Raw genomic sequence first — 23,984 nt, forward strand, 5'->3', positions numbered from 1 at the left:
AAAACTCAAAGGACTATTTTGGTCATGTTTCGATTTATTTGTAGATCTTGTCTTTCTGGTAACTTTTGTTTATTTAAGGAATGCGCGTTATTCAGTGTGCACCAAATTTTGTATGTTATTTCTTCATAGACAGTCATTTCTTATAATTTAATTCTAAATTCCATTTAAACTGTAGAAAACGATGAAAAAACGTTAATGACGTCACGGTCACATGACTAAATTATGTGTATGGGCTCATAACAAAATAACGTCAGCTAATCAGATGACGCGTTACATCCAAAATTAAATTATTTAAGGATATTTCTATCTTTAATATTTAAAGATGTATAAGGCAAAAACGCAAACGAGAGAGAGAAAAATGATCGACATTAAAGACAAATCCCTCTATTGTTTATGCGCATATACAAGCGCAATAGTACTATGCCGTCAGCAGTTTATGACGTCGCGGTTTCCGCGAACTGGAAACGTTTATTAGAGTTATTTCTCTTTGAGCCGACGGAGAGAGTGACAATCGTTCTGCTGTACCCCTATTTTTGACATTTTTAACTATTGTGTTTGTTTGTTTTGTTCAAGCATCGGTGACAATATAATGGAATGTGATACGACTGTCATACAAGTGAGAGGTTTAGCTAGCTATAAAACCAGGTTCAATCCACCATTTTCTACATTTGAAAATGCCTGTACCAAGTCAGGAATATGACAGTTCTTGTCCATTCGTTTTTGATGCGTTTTGTTATTTGATTTTGCCATGTGATTATGGACTTTCCGAATTGATTTTCCTCTGAGTTCAGTATTTTTGTGATTTTACTTTTTTTGATAGGTTAATTTGCCGAGAAAAAAAAATGAAAATTGTTTTTATATAACAGACATGTTCCAGAATTGGATAAAATATGAGAATGAAATGAGAGTCAACTATACAGCATTTTAACAACAATAAATACACAAAAATGACTGTAAAGAAACGAAACAGAATCTGAATACTCGACAACAAGATTAGCCAATCAAATTATAATTTAATACTTTTTTCCTTAATTTTCTACATGTATAGATTTTCGTAGGTTCTTAATTACATCGATATTTTACAAATCATTAAGAAAGTACGAAAATCATCAATCATTCTGGTCATGTCCTCAAAATTCAATGTATCTTTAGCAATAGATACATTACGTACCTATATATGGATATGGCAAATTCATGATTATAATAATTAGATTTCTAATAAACACCAACAAAACAGTAACCTAAGGACGCTTACATGTAAAACAAAGTACATCTAGAGAAGTTAACATATAAGCTTCTAACATTATAGGTTTTTTTATATGACCATTCCGAGTTTGTTCCGATTTACCAAATTTGATATTTATGTATAAGTTGCGCAATTTTTGTATAAAAAAAAACAACATAATCGTGTCTGTGTTAAAAAGTTGTCGGAATGAAGAATTACAGAGGAATGCATATGGAAAAAAATCAATTAAAAGGAGATTTAAGAAAAGAGGTCGGACTAGGTTTTATTCATACTCACGGTATGACGGCTTTATGAGTAAACATAGACTGAGTTGTCCCTAATTTGTAAGAATATAGCCTAAACCGGCCGAACGTCTTTCAACGTTGTTTTTAGAATTGGCGCAATGTGTCCCGCCAATTCAAATTGTTAACCCCTTTTTAAAAATATCTTTTTTTCAATTACGGTGACCCCATCTTTTTATTTCCTTATTTTGTTTAGATATAAACAACGCATATTCTATTGAAGACTCATGGAGAAATTATTGGTCAATTTTTTTTAAACTTAATTTTTTATAGATATTTCACAATAAAAAAGGCGGGAAAACTATTATAGAAACTTATCATTATTATATTCCACTCAGAAAATGGTGATACTATTAAAATAGTTTGTTTTAACAACTAGGTTAACAAAACAGACAAGTTTTTATTGGATACGGACTTTAAAAAAAATATTACACTGCTTTTGACTAGAAGTCCCAATTTCCAAATTCCGTGAAAAAGATGGCGTTTAAAATCGAAAACGAGGTCGGTGACCCCACATGCGCATAACCTTCAAAGTTGGTTTCAAACTCGACTGCTTATCACAAATTCTGAGTGGTTAAGGCTTTCGTTACCAAACTTATATTGGGCGAAATTTTTGTAAAAAGACATCTTGTCCAAGTTCCAAATTTGTAGAAACAATGAATATAAATGAGCCTTCTCAAACCTTCATCGCTTGATTCTGAGTGAATGATATAGTGGCTTCAACTACACGTGTGATACATACTACTAGTAAACCACATTCAGTTACCCAGTTACAGTTACATATACATATACAACAAAGCCCCTAAAGGATGTTGAAAATTAACAATAATTTCCGTTTCCATAACACGTGTATCTAGGATTTTCTAAGACAAAACAATTTGAAATGTCATAAAATTAAAACATTGGAGAGCATATAAAACAATAGCTAGTTATCCAGTATCCAGTTAACATCGTGTAATGTCAACCTAAAAATATGTAGTTTCAACTCAACGTTACGTGTTATAAGCATATCATCATAACGCCGTGGCTTACCACGATGCTTTCTTGTAGTTGCACGTCAACACAACGCAGATTCAACTTAGCACTTTATTATTTAAAGTTTTCATTTTGATGATTTAATTCATCATCAGGCTGTATTAACTTTACATTGGAAGCTTCAGCATAACGTTATGTAAATCTCTAATATATGACAGCTGAGGCTTTCCATAACAGAACGTGTATATAACAGGAACGTTGGATAAAAAGTAAAATCACAAAAATTCTAAACTACGAGTTTAATTGACTTTTCACATTACATGTAGTACATTTTATCTCTAGTTAATGTAATTCTTACAACAAAAGGGTAAGCTTCACAACGCCCCATTACACTTAGATCGTCTAATGATGATGATATATTTGAGGGCAGAAACGGTCAGTGGTTATATCATCGTTATTTTCCACAAAATTGTCAATTCTTGCATGGTCAGATGTTCTTTAAGTCAGTCTTATATTTCAACGAAAGTTGGTAAAACTTATAAGAGTGGTAAATTCTAACACACAAAAAAACACAGTCTTGATGTAAAGAACATTACAACGACTAGTTCGGAAGAAGATTATTTGACATATCATAGTTGTTTATGACTTTATTAAAAATGGTCAATTGTCACTTTCAACATGTTTTAAAATCAGAACAGACCTTTCTGTACTGATCTGTACTATAAGTAAATTTGGTACGCACTGAAACCCGGACCGGACCGGACTCCGGACCCGGACTTATGTATGAAACCCGGACCCGGACCGGACGCCGGACCCGGACTGGATACCGGACCCGGACTGAATTATTTTTACCTATTTAATGATCTTTAATGCAATTAACATTTATTGACGGTCAGGTTTAAAAATTATAAATTACTCAAAGAACAACTTTAAGTTTAACATAAGAATGTTAACTCATCTGTTTCAAAATCACATGTTTTAAAAAAATCTGTTCAGGATAAACAAAAAATATTCGTCAGCTACTTTTGGGAATAAAGAATTTTCGTCCATTTTTTTGTTGGCTTTAACGAAAGGAAACGATTTTATCTTTGTTTTAGCTAATCATTTTGCTAATTGACGTCTTGTCGCTTGTAAGTAAATTTAAAAACCTATGATTTTGTTGGATAAAAATCTCATTTTCTATACGTGAACATGCAAAACAAAATTCTTGTTTCAAAAAAACAACATTTTCTATATTACCGAATAGTGATAAAGTATATTTTAACAAAACGCCTTTGCCTAACAGGTCGAACATTTAATATGCTTAAACCCTGCTGACTTCCATTGGCGCCTATCAAAATAAACGGACAACGGGATGTAACATTATGGATGAGTTTATCCAATTGCAACTAAGTTTTATAGTTTTTTCTTTTGTTGTGCTATACCATCTCTGTCCGAGATTAGAGGGGTTGGATGCTCAAAAACATCATTAAAATTTAATATCTAACAGAAAGCATAAACATGCGGACAACATGGTATATCGCAAACAAAAGGTGGAAAAAAGTACACCATAATTCCTGATTTCGACAATTAATGTCACTTCATGTGTTCATGCAGAACAAATTTCTTTGAAAAGGGGTGTGCATTCTACACGGACTTAGACAACTTACAGGGAGATAGGTCACCAGAGAGAAATTCTTAAAGTATATACTTTCATACTCAACGGCCCTTTTCAGGGCCAACCTAAATATTTCCAAAAGACATTTGAATGTTGTCACATAATAGTTCAGCCAATTGCAACTAAGTTTTATAGTTTGTTAATTTGTTGTGCTGTATAAATACAGGTCTTTATTTATAGCACATTAAGACTTGATGCAATATATACTGTATGATATTCTCAATTTTTCATGTGGCAATGACTTATCATCGTGTGCCCATACAACCAATGAAATGCATATTCTATGTTTTTAATAAAACTTGGATCAATCGATTGTGTATGAAAGCTCCAAGTGATTGTACAGTAGATGTGCAAGCGATTGTACAGTCAATAAACATATCTAACATAGAGAAAAGGAATATATTTGGAATTCTTCGGGGATAATGGCTTTGAAACTTTCAGACAGATGAGACTATATATCAGAAAAGGTACACGTGAAAAGTCTGGTAGAAACGATTGTTATTTCATTTTATAAAGCTTTTCGTTAGAGATTTTTGAAAATATTATATTTTTAACGTTTTCCATAAAATCGTGGTTGATGTTAAGATTGTGGTCTTACTTATACGTTAAAATGAATAATATGCATTATAATGTAAGTATAAGTCACTGCTTAAGGTTATAAGCAAAGACAGCCAATGTGATATGTTGTAAGCACGCTCGTCCTAAGAGTAAAGAGATTCGCCTCAGATTTGTTCTGCATTTGTTTCACTCATAGCATCATACTAACTTAAGTTTTAATGTTTTAAAACAATTTGAAGATAAAAAAAAAACGCCAAAAAATATGAACAAAACAGACTCTTTCGTTCATTTCTTTTACAAAAATTAGGCAGTTAGTTTTCTCGTCTGAATTGTTTTACGTTGTCATTTCGGGGCCTTTTATATCAAGACTATGCTTTTGCTTTGCTTTTGAAGGCCGTAGAGTGACCTATAGTTGTTAATTTCTGTGTCATTTTGGTCTCTTGTAGAGAGTTGTCTCATTGGCAATCATACCACATCTTCTTTTTATATATTTCAATCATATAACAAGACATCAAATTGTTATTTTGTGTTATTATTGCATCTATAATTCTTCGCAAAAATTAAAAATTGTTCATGTATTTAAAATTTTGTTCAAATTCAATGGAATTTTGTATTTGCATCGGCTTGAAAACATAAAACCATATAAAGAAGCAACTTCGAAAATCTCTGTACTTTAAGCGGCATTTCACATGAGTAGAATATAAGGTCAACGTTTGAAACTTTCCGTGGAAAAAACGTCAAAATTGTCGTTTTATTAGGAACGTCGTGTAACGCTAAGTGGCACCAATACCGTGCGTAGCGTCTGACATACGTCTTTCGGTAGATGGGATTTTAGCACTTACGGATGGTGAAACCAACGCACTATCATCAAATATTTGTCTATCGTTATTATGTATGATACAAATGTGTCACAACTTGAGTAAACTGGTGCAAATAATTTCCGAATATTGGCGCAATTGATATATTTGAAAGAAAAAATGGCGCAAATGATACCCTTGAAAAACATTAACTGTCACAAAAGGACTACTGCCAACTATAGTCAGTCGTTTTTAAACTGTTTTTTTTTTCTAAGTTTATGATTCAAATACATGTATGAGATTATAAATAAGATTATTTTTTTAAATAATTTCATAGTTCAACAGTTTTCAAAATATCATTTTGTTCATAACACTTTTATGTAATACATTTGTTATGATTCGGTCCTTCCCTAATTTGATTATCAGTATGACTAACGGAATTATTGCCAGAGTTATTGTGAGGTGACATGACCAGATATTCTAGTGATTTCCTGTCGGACTTTAAAACACATATAGTACACAATTACGTAATGCGTGTTCATGCATCGCGTCACTGCTGTCCATATAAACTACTGTCACGGTATATATCAGTATATGGGGCCGGTTATACAGGTTTAATTAATTTTCATAATTATTATACATGTAATGCATCTTGTTTATTTCTGCCAAAATTAACTTCCTTCTGAATAATTTTAATAAAAAACGAAAAAAATAATTCTAAGAAAATCCACTTTCTCCCTATAATTTATAAAAAAATATTTCCATGTTTTTTAAAGTCATTTGTAAACATTCATACTGTATGTATGATTTTTTTTTTTTAAAGTAATTGCACAACTGTAAATTGAAGACACAGAATCATTGCAAGGCTAACTTGCATGCTTGTCTTCTCTTCTAGACTATACAAGAGTAAGGGCAAAATTTGATTATCTTATCATTATTATAATGTACTGTGTTACAGTTCTCAAAAAATTATCTTCCTTCTCCGGATTAAAAAAAGAAAAGGTGATTCGAAGAAAATTCATAATTTTTACCCAGTCCGGGTCCGACGTCCGGTCCGGGTCCGGGTCCGGGTTTCATACATAAGTCCGGGTCCGGAGTCCGGTCCGGTCCGGGTTTCAGTACGTACCAGTAAATTTTCAGATTATAATTTCTTATTCAATCATATAACCAGTAATTTGTATAGTCGTACTATACAAATCCTTGATATAGCCAACATAATTTTGTCATGAACTGGTTTCTGTTTTTTACCCATGCATATTATATATACCTATATATTTATTAACAAGAAATGTAATTCATTTGCAAAAAATGTGCTTTGTTACATATTTGTTTTTCGTTCATTTTGTATACATTAATTCTAGGCGGTAGGTGTTCTCGTTTGAATTGTTTTACATGTGTCATGACGAGTCCTGTTATAGCTGACGATGCGGTATGAAACCTATATATATATTTGTTCATTTTTGTGTCATTTTGGTCGCTTATGAAGAGTTGTTTCATTGGCAATCATATACCACATCTTCTTTTTTATATTGTACAGAAGACCATGGTGCTGATTCGTGTCTTTTGTATACTATACGTTTATTACAGTGTGGCTTTAAACTGATTGAGTAAAGTCACGATAGTAAATGAAATGTCTTGATCTTCAGGCGGAAGAACACGTAAAGTGGCCTTTGGTTGTAGTAATATATTTAAGTCATTATGAGGTGCTGCTCAAATCCTCAAATGTATATTATGATGTACTTTTCAACTTCCATTTGTAATAGTACAATGATTGTTCGTATTCTCTCTGTTCTTTTCCATTGTAAGTCTCCATTGTAAGTCTATGTGTGGTGTCTGGTAATAAGCTTGTTAGCACTAGACAGGAACGAGCCGTGAATCATATGGTTATTTTGTTTCACTTTGATCATATATTTTTGATATTTTGCCTTCCAAATATAATTTACTAAATGATAAAAAATACTAATGCAAAGAAACTGGAATATTATATGGAACGAAATAAAATATCTTTAATGGAGGAATCAAACCTGCCTGTTCTTATAAGTATTCTCTATATAGTGTTCAAGTGAAGAGGAAGGAACAAATTCGTGGTAGCACATATTAGATAGACCAAACTTTATATATTATCGTAAAGATCGAAGATGTATGTAGACAATATGATTGATAGATTGTTGATTGTTTAACGTCCAGTGGCAAATGTTTCATGCATATTCAGGACGAGAAACAATAAGCGATACATACAATAGGTAGGTTATGTAAAAGAGGCCGTCCGGGATGAAGGTATAAATAGGAAAATTGTGTTGCCTTTCAACGGACCCCTCAAAAAGTTGTGGCACTTTTTCCAGTACTACACAAGCCATCGTATTTAACGTCCCCATTCTGACCTGACTTGGTTGTGTACATCCGATGCCCCACTCAATTGGCAAGGGTTTTACCTGCGTCGGAAGAAGCCCAAAGTGACTTTATTTATATTCCCCGGTTACCCTTGGGGTATTAAGGTAATACAGTGTTATTTTTCCCCAGAAATTGTGCAATGTAGAATGAAATGGGTCTAACCACTGTATTACTTTTGCAAACAAATTAAAATTTCAAATAATCAAATATTACGATTAAAACCACATCTTATATTGAAGAGATTATACCAAGACCACTTGGGTTTTGATAACATGAAGGATAAAGAGAAACATGGTGAAGTTCAAAGGTGTGAAATTCATAACTGCACGGAAACAGGATAACATGTTGGTCAGCTATAAATATACCGGGAACCCATTATAATTGTAGGATATAATAAAATCACTTGTATTTATTTATATATTTAATATTTATCTATGAATTGATTGTCTTCCACCGTATATGTTTGTTGTCGCCAAACACTGAATGTATAACAACAAAATGACATTATTCCAAGTATTCAATAGATATATAAAATAATGGTTATAAAAGAACTTACCGGAGGAAAGTTTTCCATGGGTACATTCCTGTCCGGGGGTCGAAGAAACCCGGAATGGGGGTCACGAATGCACATCATAACCCACTTAACCTCCTACCCCGCTAACAAACAGTACATTTTACCAGACACTGACTTACATCCGTAATAAAGATAGATTGTTTCTAATGAGAACGGGGTTATGACCTCTGTTTTGTTTGATCTTCTGATGCAGCCGTTGATCAATTTATAGCTTGCATATTCTTCTCAATAATTAAATATATGGCTTATGCTGACCTCAAATAAATATATGTATGTTTCGGATTGGTATATTAATTAGCGCTTGTGCATCAACTAATATGCATCTGAGCTGCCGCAGACGACATGCGGTTTCTGTAGTCGAAATTAAGGACACTTAATTATGATAGACTACAATACCAGTATTATTTTTAGATCAATTGATAGACATTTCATCGGTTAAATAGTATGATTTAAACTTTTTTTTTAATAATTAAATCATGTTTTAAGCAGCAGGCATAGGCTAAATTAGTCTAAATCAGTTTGGACATAGAGAAACAAACATCACAGAACATTCCTAATATATCATTACAATACTATACTATGACATGGCAATTGTACAAACATACCAGTAGTAATCGAGAAATCAGCCCATCAGTTCTTATATGCGTTCCCTATAGTGTTCAAGTGAAGAGAAAGGACCAATATTTGTGATAGCACATATCAGATAGACCTGTTTTTTTTTCAATTTTGGTTTATATTTATGTTTCGGAGTTTCGTGTGACGCTCTATATTCACTGAAGTAGTACACCTTTTTGTTTATTGGCCAGCTGAAGTCCGTCTCCGGGTGGGGGATTTTCTCATTGTGTCGAAGACCCATTGGTGGCCTTGGGCTTTTTTATGCCTTTGGTCGGGTTGTTGTCTTGTTGGCATCCCATTCTCCATAGCCGATTTCATTATGTATTTTACATCGGTATGAAAATTTTAAAAATAAATTTTTTCTCACTTGAACTGATAAATCACTCCCATATTTATACGTAAAAGAACAAGTATTCAATATTTGGAGTGGCCTCAGGTAATAATATTTATCCGTGTCTTCTATAATTTACAATAAAAACCAGGAAATACGCATTTAGTACCTCCGACCACCGGACAACAGTTAAACATATACGGTAATTCATTGCTGATCCGGAAATACTATCAATTCTTCGTTTATTTTATTTTTTTCACTTGTCATTATCATATATTTTTTTTACCTGCCCGGGAGCAACTTTTGCTAACAATCAAACGTCTTCTGTGCAATATCCTCGTGGGTGCAAAAGTAACTATAAGCACCACAATAAAGTAATTAACGTTGCAAAGTTCTTCTAATCTTCAATTGTCTTTATAAATCATTACAACTATTACAGTTTCGCTAGAAACAACATTTGTAACACAACATAACAATATATACAGTGTTATATATAAGATATCATTTATTTTCAAAAGAAACCCTATTAGGGGCAAAAAAAAATACAAAAATGATTAACATAAAAAAATTGTATACTTGAATAAATCAAAGTGATGGAAATCACTCATGGAAAGATTCGAATTTAGGAGTTTGAATAATTTCATATTAAGGTAGGGTGGGGAAAAAATGAACATTAATAAAGCACCATTGCTGAAAATTGCTTTTACAGCAGGTCTTTAGAAGGAAACGCGCTTTTCCAGTATGAGGATAAAATGAGCTCAAATTAAATAATATGGGTCTCTTTATTTGCACAATTTTATTTACACTGCAGTTTATATCTTATCCAAATAATGTTGCCTGTTCTGAACATGTTTCAAAAAAAAAAAAAAAAAAAAACGGCAAATAAATTTTTTTCTAGTAAATGTTACCAACTATCCTTGAAGGACATAAAATCGGTACGCACTGAAACCCGGACCGGACCGGACTCCGGACCCGGACTTATGTATGAAACCCGGACCCGGACCGGACGCCGGACCCGGACTGGATACCGGACCCGGACTGAATTATTTTTACCTATTTAATGATCTTTAATGCAATTAACATTTATTGACGGTCAGGTTTAAAAATTATAAATTACTCAAAGAACAACTTTAAGTTTAACATAAGAATGTTAACTCCTCTGTTTCAAAATCACATGTTTTAAAAAAATCTGTTCAGGATAAACAAAAAATATTCGTCAGCTACTTTTGGGAATAAAGAATTTTCGTCCATTTTTTTGTTGGCTTTAACGAAAGGAAACGATTTTATCTTTGTTTTAGCTAATCATTTTGCTAATTGACGTCTTGTCGCTTGTAAGTAAATTTAAAAACCTATGATTTTGTTGGATAAAAATCTCATTTTCTATACGTGAACATGCAAAACAAAATTCTTGTTTCAAAAAAACAACATTTTCTATATTACCGAATAGTGATAAAGTATATTTTAACAAAACGCCTTTGCCTAACAGGTCGAACATTTAATATGCTTAAACCCTGCTGACTTCCATTGGCGCCTATCAAAATAAACGGACAACGGGATGTAACATTATGGATGAGTTTATCCAATTGCAACTAAGTTTTATAGTTTTTTCTTTTGTTGTGCTATACCATCTCTGTCCGAGATTAGAGGGGTTGGATGCTCAAAAACATCATTAAAATTTAATATCTAACAGAAAGCATAAACATGCGGACAACATGGTATATCGCAAACAAAAGGTGGAAAAAAGTACACCATAATTCCTGATTTCGACAATTAATGTCACTTCATGTGTTCATGCAGAACAAATTTCTTTGAAAAGGGGTGTGCATTCTACACGGACTTAGACAACTTACAGGGAGATAGGTCACCAGAGAGAAATTCTTAAAGTATATACTTTCATACTCAACGGCCCTTTTCAGGGCCAACCTAAATATTTCCAAAAGACATTTGAATGTTGTCACATAATAGTTCAGCCAATTGCAACTAAGTTTTATAGTTTGTTAATTTGTTGTGCTGTATAAATACAGGTCTTTATTTATAGCACATTAAGACTTGATGCAATATATACTGTATGATATTCTCAATTTTTCATGTGGCAATGACTTATCATCGTGTGCCCATACAACCAATGAAATGCATATTCTATGTTTTTAATAAAACTTGGATCAATCGATTGTGTATGAAAGCTCCAAGTGATTGTACAGTAGATGTGCAAGCGATTGTACAGTCAATAAACATATCTAACATAGAGAAAAGGAATATATTTGGAATTCTTCGGGGATAATGGCTTTGAAACTTTCAGACAGATGAGACTATATATCAGAAAAGGTACACGTGAAAAGTCTGGTAGAAACGATTGTTATTTCATTTTATAAAGCTTTTCGTTAGAGATTTTTGAAAATATTATATTTTTAACGTTTTCCATAAAATCGTGGTTGATGTTAAGATTGTGGTCTTACTTATACGTTAAAATGAATAATATGCATTATAATGTAAGTATAAGTCACTGCTTAAGGTTATAAGCAAAGACAGCCAATGTGATATGTTGTAAGCACGCTCGTCCTAAGAGTAAAGAGATTCGCCTCAGATTTGTTCTGCATTTGTTTCACTCATAGCATCATACTAACTTAAGTTTTAATGTTTTAAAACAATTTGAAGATAAAAAAAAAACGCCAAAAAATATGAACAAAACAGACTCTTTCGTTCATTTCTTTTACAAAAATTAGGCAGTTAGTTTTCTCGTCTGAATTGTTTTACGTTGTCATTTCGGGGCCTTTTATATCAAGACTATGCTTTTGCTTTGCTTTTGAAGGCCGTAGAGTGACCTATAGTTGTTAATTTCTGTGTCATTTTGGTCTCTTGTAGAGAGTTGTCTCATTGGCAATCATACCACATCTTCTTTTTATATATTTCAATCATATAACAAGACATCAAATTGTTATTTTGTGTTATTATTGCATCTATAATTCTTCGCAAAAATTAAAAATTGTTCATGTATTTAAAATTTTGTTCAAATTCAATGGAATTTTGTATTTGCATCGGCTTGAAAACATAAAACCATATAAAGAAGCAACTTCGAAAATCTCTGTACTTTAAGCGGCATTTCACATGAGTAGAATATAAGGTCAACGTTTGAAACTTTCCGTGGAAAAAACGTCAAAATTGTCGTTTTATTAGGAACGTCGTGTAACGCTAAGTGGCACCAATACCGTGCGTAGCGTCTGACATACGTCTTTCGGTAGATGGGATTTTAGCACTTACGGATGGTGAAACCAACGCACTATCATCAAATATTTGTCTATCGTTATTATGTATGATACAAATGTGTCACAACTTGAGTAAACTGGTGCAAATAATTTCCGAATATTGGCGCAATTGATATATTTGAAAGAAAAAATGGCGCAAATGATACCCTTGAAAAACATTAACTGTCACAAAAGGACTACTGCCAACTATAGTCAGTCGTTTTTAAACTGTTTTTTTTTTCTAAGTTTATGATTCAAATACATGTATGAGATTATAAATAAGATTATTTTTTTAAATAATTTCATAGTTCAACAGTTTTCAAAATATCATTTTGTTCATAACACTTTTATGTAATACATTTGTTATGATTCGGTCCTTCCCTAATTTGATTATCAGTATGACTAACGGAATTATTGCCAGAGTTATTGTGAGGTGACATGACCAGATATTCTAGTGATTTCCTGTCGGACTTTAAAACACATATAGTACACAATTACGTAATGCGTGTTCATGCATCGCGTCACTGCTGTCCATATAAACTACTGTCACGGTATATATCAGTATATGGGGCCGGTTATACAGGTTTGATTAATTTTCATAATTATTATACATGTAATGCATCTTGTTTATTTCTGCCAAAATTAACTTCCTTCTGAATAATTTTAATAAAAAACGAAAAAAATAATTCTAAGAAAATCCACTTTCTCCCTATAATTTATAAAAAAATATTTCCATGTTTTTTAAAGTCATTTGTAAACATTCATACTGTATGTATGATTTTTTTTTTAAAGTAATTGCACAACTGTAAATTGAAGACACAGAATCATTGCAAGGCTAACTTGCATGCTTGTCTTCTCTTCTAGACTATACAAGAGTAAGGGCAAAATTTGATTATCTTATCATTATTATAATGTACTGTGTTACAGTTCTCAAAAAATTATCTTCCTTCTCCTGATTAAAAAAAGAAAAGGTGATTCGAAGAAAATTCATAATTTTTACCCAGTCCGGGTCCGACGTCCGGTCCGGGTCCGGGTCCGGGTTTCATACATAGGTAGCACTCCACAGTTAGAAAATAAAATTAAAAATGAGCCACAAAATGTTTTATCATCTCCTATTCCTGGATTTCTAATACATTAACCTAACTGTTTGTGTTGTACATGTGCATATGTATGTAATCAGTATATTCCAAAGATTTGATTTTCAAAAGTTAAAAGAGTGAAAATTAATTCCTTTTATGTGTATCCATGGCAACATTCTGCATTTATTTACCATAAAATATTGCAAAAAGGGGGGTGGACATGTCACATATCCCCCCAAAATTTTGATCAAACTAGAATTTCAATGCCTTTGAGTGATACCTTTTTAGAAACTGTTTTCATAAATCTTCCTAATGATCAAATAAAAAATGGGTGTCTTTCGCCTCATTTTTTCATAAAATCCAATCACAAAGTTCGTGCGATAAAAAGTTGGAAAAAAACATTGCAATAATTGCCGGACCAATGTATGGTAGGGACATGCAAATACGGACTGTCATACAGAAAACAGCCTATATTACATACATTACATAATCTTGATGTTCATATAAACCCAATACAAAGGCTATTTTAATACTCAGCTATCCAAAAATGAATTTTATTGCACACTAGCTCTCATATTTGAAAAATCCACAGGGGCCAAAATGCGAAACTACACACCTAACTGTGGAGTGCTACCTTAAGGTGAAATTTTTCCCCTCCTGCCTCAATTTTTATTATATTTTCTGTGTTCTACTAGCTGTTACGATGAAAATGGTACCTTAGTTTTTAAAATTGGTTCAGTAATAAAGATTTTATGAAGGTTAGCAGTTGATGTTGAAACGCGACAAAAAGTGATTTAAAAATAAATGCTGGATCATAGTGAAAAACTTAAAGTCTGTCTCATTTTTGGGGTAAATTTCTAAAACCTTTCCCATTATCTTCTTTAAAATCATAAAATTACCTTCAAAGAGGACAAATTGTACAATTTTTAGGTATTTGAAAGCACTTATAGGTCAATTTTGCTGTAAATAGCATACCTAACCTTGGTTTAGAAGCTCTCAAGCAGGGTATAAATTTCTAGCAGTACTGGCATCTTTAAATTTAATTAATGCCAAATTATAATATAAAATCCTGCTAAAAATGTTTATTTGACTTATTCGCATTCAAAAATACATGTATAAAGCGATACATTCTGAGTATATCATATAAAGCGCAATCTTTGGTTACAATGGTGAAGCTTATTGAGTACAAATTTAAGACCGAAACATGTCTAAGTGTCAAAATGTGTATATTTGGTTGCTAAGGACAGTAAACAATAAGATAAACATAAATTGCATTCCTAGCAGATTTTCTCCCTTCAGAACTAAAACAAGAACATAAAAGACTAAAGATTTGTGGTAAATTTTATCTTAAAAAGTGCATTTCTGTGCTTTCTGATGTGCCATAAGGTAGCACTCCACAGTTAGAAAATAAAATTAAAAATGAGCCACAAAATGTTTTATCATCTCCTATTCCTGGATTTCTAATACATTAACCTAACTGTTTGTGTTGTACATGTGCATATGTATGTAATCAGTATATTCCATAGATTTGATTTTCAAAAGTTAAAAGAGTGAAAATTAATTCCTTTTATGTGTATCCATGGCAACATTCTGCATTTATTTACCATAAAATATTGCAAAAAGGGGGGTGGACATGTCACATATCCCCCCAAAATTTTGATCAAACTAGAATTTCAATGCCTTTGAGTGATACCTTTTTAGAAACTGTTTTCATAAATCTTCCTAATGATCAAATAAAAAATGGGTGTCTTTCGCCTCATTTTTTCATAAAATCCAATCACAAAGTTCGTGCGATAAAAAGTTGGAAAAAAACATTGCAATAATTGCCGGACCAATGTATGGTAGGGACATGCAAATACGGACTGTCATACAGAAAACAGCCTATATTACATACATTACATAATCTTGATGTTCATATAAACCCAATACAAAGGCTATTTTAATACTCAGCTATCCAAAAATGAATTTTATTGCACACTAGCTCTCATATTTGAAAAATCCACAGGGGCCAAAATGCGAAACTACACACCTAACTGTGGAGTGCTACCATAAGTCCGGGTCCGGAGTCCGGTCCGGTCCGGGTTTCAGTACGTACCCATAAAATCTAGACCAACAGCTAAGAACTTTAAAAGTGTCAACAAAAATAATATAAAAATGTTGTTTTGGGGTATTTTGTAATATGAAACAGAGGTTATATGACATTGAAGATTAAAAGTTGTAGAGTGCCTTTTGATCAATTTTTACAATTTTTAAAGTATTTTTCAACAATGGGCATTGCAAATATACTTTTCAACCTCAACAAATTAAAAAACGTATTTTATTGAAATGTGGATTCTTTCTTGATTGCAAAAAAATATATTAACTTCTTATAAAAATTCAAATGACTAAAATAGACATAATAATTGATGGGGATCGCCGGAATAAAGTAATAAACAATGGTTTGTTATAATTAAGTTTGGAAATTTTAAAAGTTTCAAGGCAATTCCTGATAAAAAAAAGTGAACTAATCTAAATTGTTGATTAATTACAGATGATTATTGGAAATTTATCAAGTAAATTATAGGCCTTTATACTTGAATACCTTTTATATATTCATATTTTCATATATCATTTTTTTAAAGATCTTGTTAATCCATTAATCATTTATCTTTCAGATATAATTTACAGAATCCCTTTATGTAATGTAGATCAAAAGTTATAGGCAATAAATAAATATATCGTCCTTAGGTGGGGCATTGTAATTAAAGGTCTACCTTGTCTCTGATTGATTATGACAGTTGTCAATCATACTAGTAATGTATCATTACCCAATTACATTATCAAAATGTTTTTAAAAAAAGCCTGCACATCAACACACCCTAATGACATACATTCTTGAATGAACTGCTCCAATAATACCCATTTTTTTCAGTTTATAAGATTACAAGATTTTATTGAACACTCAGACACAGATACATGTGTAACATGAGGTCATACATAATAGCAGTATATAAACATTAGGCCAATTAAAATTAATTGATAGATTTTCATCCCCGCCCGCCCCTCTGAAATCGTCCCGCCCCGATTTTTTTTATTTTGAAAAATTTACGATTTCCGGATTTGTTCATCTCCGTTTCTGGTAACCGTCAAATATTTTGTTTCCTTTCAGACTGCCTGTTTCAAATTTCGGTTTTCGTATTACTTCGAGTAATTAAAAAAGATTCTGCAGCTCTACGATGACAAAATCGTCTACCGAGAATAGAGATTGATTTCAAGAAGGGCATGAAATAATCGGGTTACAAGTTATACGCTGTGTCCAAGATGGCAAATCGCGGTATGACACAAATTTCTGTGATTAAGAATACCGTGGATTTTTTTATTGATAAAATGACTTTGTGGCAGGAATTGTGGACTGTGAATTATACCCAAAGAGCTCGAATCGTGGAACACATTCGTACAAAACCATAACTGTATAAATAAAATGATGCAAGCACGAACTTGTTAGATTTATGACAGTACAATTGAGTTCAAAAAGTCGGCAAACATACACTTAGATTTACCCATGGCTTTTTTAATGACAAACAGCACAAACACCTTCTGTCCCAATACCCTTAATAGAGCCATTAAACATCTTCTCTTTTTTGGTTAAGTTCATGTTTTACATATTAATTATATTTGCATCTTTAAGAAGAATCATAAAAGCACCAACCCTTTCGTTTTCAAAACAGTTTCATTTTATTCTGAACTCGTAATTCTTTAGTTGCATATTTGTTTCATTTTATGGAGACAAAAAAATGGTCGCTTAAAAAGACACTAAATTTGGTGAAGATAGTCTAACTGAGGGGAGCATTCTTCTTTTATGTTTTTGCTATTTAGGCTTCTAAAGCAGCTATTACATGTACATGTATAACAGTGGTTGCCAATTAGAGATTTTTATTCATGTTAAGATTTGAAATATTATGTACCATTCCTTATATGTATATACATAATATAAACTTATTATTACTCTTGCATATTTGAAGAACACGTCACAAGAGGGTTTCATAAGAAATAAAAATTAAAAAATAAAATCCTCCCACCCGCCCCATTTTTTTCAAAAATTTGGATGAAAATCTACTAATTAATTTTAGTTGGCCTTATATGTGTATTATGTGCACATACATCAGAGGCGGATTTAGGGGGGGGCCAGGGGGCCCGGGCCCCCCCTTTTTGGGAAAAAATTTGGTTGCTTATATAGGGAATCATTGAAGCGTGACTGGAGCGGGCCCCCTCTTAGGTCAGTCAGTGGGCCCCCACTTATGAAAATTTCTGGATCCGCAACTGTACATGAGAACCATAGGGAACTATTTCAGTGTGAATACATTTAGTAACAGTAGCTAACATGTCGTGTTGTTAGGGAGGCCGATGCCTTAGTAAAGATTTAGAACAAGTTCTTATCTTTTTCCAAAAAAACAACAACGCAATACGTAGTTCACAAATGAGTAAATAACATAAACATATATATGTACCATAATATAAGTGTTTGTTGACCAGTTAGTTATACACCAGTATATCCTTTACGGAAGTAAAAAAGAAAGATTAATATATAATATGGGAATGTTTGTCAAATTATTTCAGGTGGTAAAGTTATCAAGGGAATGGTTTAGCAAAAAAGTGGAAATTTCACTATTTGCACAAATACCGACAGTACATTGAACAAAATTAAACTAGATTTTGGCGGAATCTTGTCTCTTGTCTGCTATTGCTAATGATAGAGTAAAAGTGTAATATTGATTGCCAAAAAAAAGGTCTATTTACTTGTAAAATACAGAAAAAATATGTTTTAACTTTAACCCATCTGTATCATGGCTAAATCCTTACAGTAAAAAAACGGAAAAATGAAAGACTGTCATTTCAAAATTTTGCTCTTGTTACCGTCTTTTGAACATACATAAGCGTATGTCTAAGTCCCATAAAAGCTTATTCCGTCGACTGCACCTAAATGATAACTGCAAACAAACCCCAACTAATATTCCATTCATATCATTTAAAACATTGTTGATAGTGGAGCTTAAAGATTAACTGGTGGAGCTGATGGTTCCTCCCGACTAACAGGGTTCCATAAATCGAAAATGACGACATTCATGTCGGTTGCTACCGCTATTTTAGGATAACAGTTAGATTTCTTTACAAGTGATATTTCTCTTGGGTTGTGCAAATCTTTGTCTAGTTTTAAGGTGGTAACAAACTGTCGATCTTTGACTGAGATTGTCTGAATTCTATTTGCCTTTGTATCTGTTACCAGAACATTTCCTTGTCCATCTAGAGCTGTACCAATTGGTTCTTTGAGCGGGTAGTCAAGTGTACCCTGGTAAGCCCCCAAGATGAAACCATCCGTCTTCATGAAAAGCAGTCGTTTTTTCTTCCAATCACAAACGATAATTTCGCCATCTTCTGTTACATCAACTGACCTTGGATATTCAAATAAAGAATTTCCTATTCCATCTAAAGCAACCTCCATCTGTACAATACCCTGAGAGTTAATAATGTGGATAGAAGGAAAAGTAATAAATGGCCGACAAGTACCACAAACCAAAGTATGACCGTTCTTGTCATGGGCAAGGCAACAATAGCCACATCGTGTCACTATACTTCTGGAAACTTCTATCTTGTCAATGATGCGGACGAACAGAACTCGTTTATCCGTAGGTATAGTAACCGCACACGTGTGAATGTTGCTGGGGTTTGTGTTATTTATATATGCAATATCCCATGGCTCTCCACCTGTCGGTACTACAGTTGTACTAACTAAAGCTCCTTTTTCAGTGAAAAGTTTCAACTTGTGATTCCATCTATCTACCATCAGTATACGGTCATCGCCAACCCAGGTCATTCCTAAAATAAATGAAGAACAAGAGTGCATGTGGTGAAATGTCTCGCCTGTCTTACTTATCATTGAATTTATGTTAAAAGTCTGTAGCATGGAGGTTTTTCTACTTGTTTAAAGACGCAACGTCAGATATTGCTACCATTTAGTGTAACAGAAAAATGACGTTAAATTGAAAACGCACACTATCTTATTCTTCCTGCTTTCCTTTTTTGGTAAATGCAAAGTATAACACACAAGTGTAAATGTCGTGAGAATCCGATCCAATATGATTTTATAATCAACATAGGAAATGCAATTTTACTGCTAGTAATTATGTGTTTTTGGAGGAATATTGCTGCATTATATACTCAACCCGAGTATGATTTTATTCAAGCAGCAACATACAATAGCTTATAGTTATGATACTGAAGTTTTCTTACTTTTTGATCGTCTTATAGATGTGTATTTTTGTAATGTGTGCATCATTTCGTTTTGTTGAAAGCAGGACATTTATATTTAGTGGAGGAAGGAACAAGCGAATGCAGTTTATGCCGTCCCTATAGCTAGCATAACGCTTCTGGCGACGTCAAATTATGATAACGGACAAACTTGCAAGACATTTTCATTAATCCGTATTTTTTACAGATAACCCTGTAATGTTAATGCTATTTGGTGTACCAACTTCAACTTTAAAAGTACTTTTTATTGGTATGATTATAAAAGCCGAAAAATAATCGTCACAAAATCAAATCTCTGTGTTTTTGGCCGTAAAGGTTTTGTGAAGGCATGAAATTTTAACTCGGACATTTCCGCAAGACATTGCAAATCTATTGTTTTGAATTGAATATGTAGCTCAATTTATTTTTCAATTCGAATTTTGGAAGCTTACACTTAGTACAAAACGATCGTGCTTACAATTTAATGAATTTTCTGTCAAAATTTTATTTTTGAATTGAAATGTTTGAAGTTTCCGAATTAAATTTCCGATGTTGTAAGTATCACAAAACATTAACATTATCCATTAATGCTCTATGCTAATGAGGTAATGGTCAGACAGGCGTGTACACCTTACAATAATTCCATACACCGAATGCAATTTCACAAAGTGACACGCTAAATATTTTCTCAATTTGGTTCATATGATTGTTTCAGAGTTAAGTGTGGTGTCCATTTCACTGAAGTGGTATATATTATTGTTTAGGGGCCAGCTAAAACCTCCCTCTTGATGCGGGATTTTTTCGCTGCTTTGGACACCCATTGATGGTCTTGGGCCGTATTCTGCTCTTTGGTCAGATTGTTGGCCATTTGACAAAACTCACCGTGTCCAATCTCTATTCTGTATATGATACATGTATAAGGTTTATTATATGAATGTCATGAAAATATTGCATGTTGTAACAATTATATATGTTATGTGTATATGCCTCCCTGGGGACCTAATTTGGAAAATAAGATATCTCATCTTATCTTATCTCATCTTATCTTATCTCATCTTATAATATCTCGTCGTAAATACCAATTATAATTATATATAAGACAAAAACGTCTTGATTTATGGTATACAAGAAAGGTAAAATTACACTGATACACTAACAAAATTTGACTCAGGCCAGATAAAAATATATATGTGTGGTTCCAGTAGCCCTACCGTCCCTACTTTTTCGGCTTAAAATAGCCTACCTTAAAGATTTTATTGTCATTTTTCATTAAGCACTGTTACAGTCAGAATGTTGCTCCCATAGACTCAATGTAAAAAAAAAAAAACATAAAATAAAAAAAAAAATCCCTACCTACCTACCCTAACTTTTATTCAGATGTAACTGGAACCACACATACTTTTTTATTTGGCCTCACTTTAAACTAATCAAGCTTTGAAATTAATGACGTATACTTACCAACTGCTAACCCTGCTCGACGATCCTCGGCAGACTGACTTTTAAATTGTTGTACATAGTCGCCATACTCATAGAAACTAAATGGTCCTATTGAACCTCTCGAGGGATTTGTCGTACTATCTATAATACCAACTGCCTCACAACTGGATGTATTGATATTGTCTGGAATTGGTGATGCCGTACATTGACTAGTCAGTGATGGGGTGGTAATGTCCGATTCAAACAATATAGTGGAATGATGATTACCCGAAAATTCTGTTTCAGTTTCCTGAGCATTTTCATTCATATCTTCATAGTTAACAGCTATACCAATTGGGTTAAAAGATCCGGTAACTGGTGATCGTGTTAATTGACTCGTTGGTAGATGACGATCGCTGTCCTGTAACTCTGATGAGCCAGTAGGCGAGTTTTCATCTAAATCCGATGGTGTAGCTCCATTCGTATTTTGATAGTTTACTGTGACCTCGTTCGAAGTCGAATGATCTGTGCTTATGGCGCCCGTTTCACGTGCACCTGGAAGCGCTGGATAAACCAGAAGCTCGTCTATATTACACAGAGTTGATGTTCTTGCCGATTCTGTTGTAATAGTTTCACCTGCCAATCTTAAGTTAGCCAGTTGAAAATCAAATATGTTTTTTAATCGTGATTCATCTGGTAAAAACTTTACGGTGTCACATGTGTCGGTCTCCGTTATTTCGGGTTTTAAATTTGACACTTCCTTCTTCACTGATTCATATAAATGCATATATGAAATGTTTGCATGTGCTTTACCTATAACGCTAAATAGATCAGCATGACTTGCGAATCTTTGACAAATAGATTTATTTTGCTTGATATGTTTGTCCAATTTTTGTTCTAAGGTTGAATAATGTTTCAGCACATAGTCTTGAAACATTTTTTCCTGTTCAATTAGATACTGTAATATTTTCGTTTTTAAATTGTAGTAAAAAGCTGAAACTGTTGTTGAAATTTCGCATTTTTCTTTGAATATACTCTGCTGTTGCTTTACGGAATTTGTATATGAATCTGTGACATTCCTTGATGATTTTGCAAGTTCTTTTTCTACTTTGGCTCTAAACGTGTTTATAATTTCATCAATATTGTCATCACGAACTGCTTGAACGGACACACACCCTTTGTGTTTATCAGTCCTGCATTTGTCACATAAAACACATTCACATATCTGACAAAATGATGTATATGGCTGATCATGGTGATCTTCACACAATTCTACACCACCTTTTATTATGCCCAATAGTACTCGTATTACTGCATCCGATTGTTTTTGAGACGGTCCCTCAAATTCACACCTAGGACAGGTAACCACTCCGCTACGTTGATTTTCTAATTGACTAATACATGCCGCACAAAATGAATGAAAACACGACAATTGTTCTGGATTTGTATACTGTTTATTGCATACTCCACACTTCACAAAATCTTGAGGGTAATTCACTTCCATTGATGTCAAGTCAAAAGGTAAACATGCAATACCTGAAAATACCTGGAAATGTTATGTACACAATAACCATTTAGACAAAGCCGGGCTTCTCTGCTTATTTTCCGGGTTTTTATATAAAGTAGGATGAATTTATTTTCTTGTGAATAAGTGTACTAACTCTTTAGTTTAGACACGATATATATAACGTGCACTTTATTATTTAATTACTAACCAATTATTTATTGTCATACTCTGATTGTCATATAAGTAAAACATGATAATTGTGAAAAATACAAATAATACGAAATTCAAATAGATATAGGAAGATGTGGTGTGAGTGCCAATGAGACAACTCTCCATCCAAAAACAATTCATATAAGTAAACCATTATAGGTCAATGTACGGCCTTCAACACGGAGCCTTGGCTCACACCGAACAATAAGCATTAAACATTCCTGACTTAGGACAGGTGCAAACTTTGCAGCGGGATTAAGGGTCACATTTGTTTACGAGATACTTATTGCGTAATTACGAGAAAACTATCGTGTAATTACGAGATAATCATTTTTTTATCTCGCAATTAAGAGATAATTATAGCGTAATTACGCGATAAAATATTATTATTTCGTAATTACGTGATAGTTTTCTCGTAATTACGCAATAGTTTTCTCGTAGTTACACGATGATTATCTCGTAATTATGAGATAAAAATCTTATCTCCTGATTACGCGATATTTTGCGAGTTTTCTCGTAATTATGACGGATATTATCCCGTAATAACGAGATAAATATTTTTGGTGTGACCCTAATAGGCTTTAAATTCGTGAATAATAACAAAAATGAAATAAAAAAATAACTGATTTGATTACGTGATTACATATAGATGAACAGCTAAAGTATACTCTACCAATTAAGTTCATAAAGTTAAAGGGAAGTCTTAATGTACAGTCAAAATGTAAGGTGTTCTTAACCCATCGTTTAAACCCGCCATAGATACCAGAAATATAATCTGTCGCGCTAGACACGCGTTTCGTCTACACAAAACCTATAAGAGATGATCGAAAGAAAACATAAG

The 23,984-nt window shown here is 33.0% G+C and overlaps 2 protein-coding genes across 4 annotated transcripts in view; both read right to left on the bottom strand.

Moving 5' to 3' along the window:
- Positions 1-8,593, bottom strand: part of LOC143055734 (nuclear factor 1 A-type-like) — a 38,014-nt gene extending 29,421 nt beyond the window's left edge. For 2 of the 3 annotated variants that reach the window (XM_076228874.1, XM_076228873.1), the window contains exon 1: positions 8,462-8,585. In XM_076228874.1, coding sequence (XP_076084989.1) covers positions 8,462-8,539 — 78 coding nt within the window. In that variant the 5' untranslated portion in view covers positions 8,540-8,585. Of the gene's footprint in view, positions 1-8,461 lie in introns of all 3 variants that reach the window. The other variant, XM_076228878.1, reaches the window with a different exon arrangement.
- Positions 8,594-9,002: 409 nt separating this feature from the next.
- On the bottom strand, positions 9,003-23,005 carry LOC143055718 (uncharacterized). Its single transcript, XM_076228872.1, has 2 exons — positions 21,469-23,005; positions 9,003-19,599 (listed from the first exon to the last, which is right to left on the bottom strand). Exons 1-2 carry the CDS (start codon positions 22,928-22,930, stop codon positions 18,776-18,778), a joined length of 2,286 nt encoding a protein of 761 aa, XP_076084987.1. The 5' UTR covers positions 22,931-23,005; the 3' UTR covers positions 9,003-18,775.
- Positions 23,006-23,984: the final 979 nt, after the last annotated feature.

The sequence above is a fragment of the Mytilus galloprovincialis genome, chromosome 1 (assembly GCF_965363235.1).
Source record: "Mytilus galloprovincialis chromosome 1, xbMytGall1.hap1.1, whole genome shotgun sequence".
Lineage (NCBI taxonomy): Eukaryota > Metazoa > Mollusca > Bivalvia > Mytilida > Mytilidae > Mytilus > Mytilus galloprovincialis.

Coding starts and splice junctions, on each gene's coding strand:
- LOC143055718 (XM_076228872.1), bottom strand. CDS start 22,930: ATGGAAGTGAATTACCCTCAAGATTTTGTGAAGTGTGGAGTATGCAAT. Junction 19,600..21,468: donor TCGAGCAGGGTTAGCAGTTG/GTAAGTATACGT, acceptor CATTTATTTTAG/GAATGACCTGGGTTGGCGAT.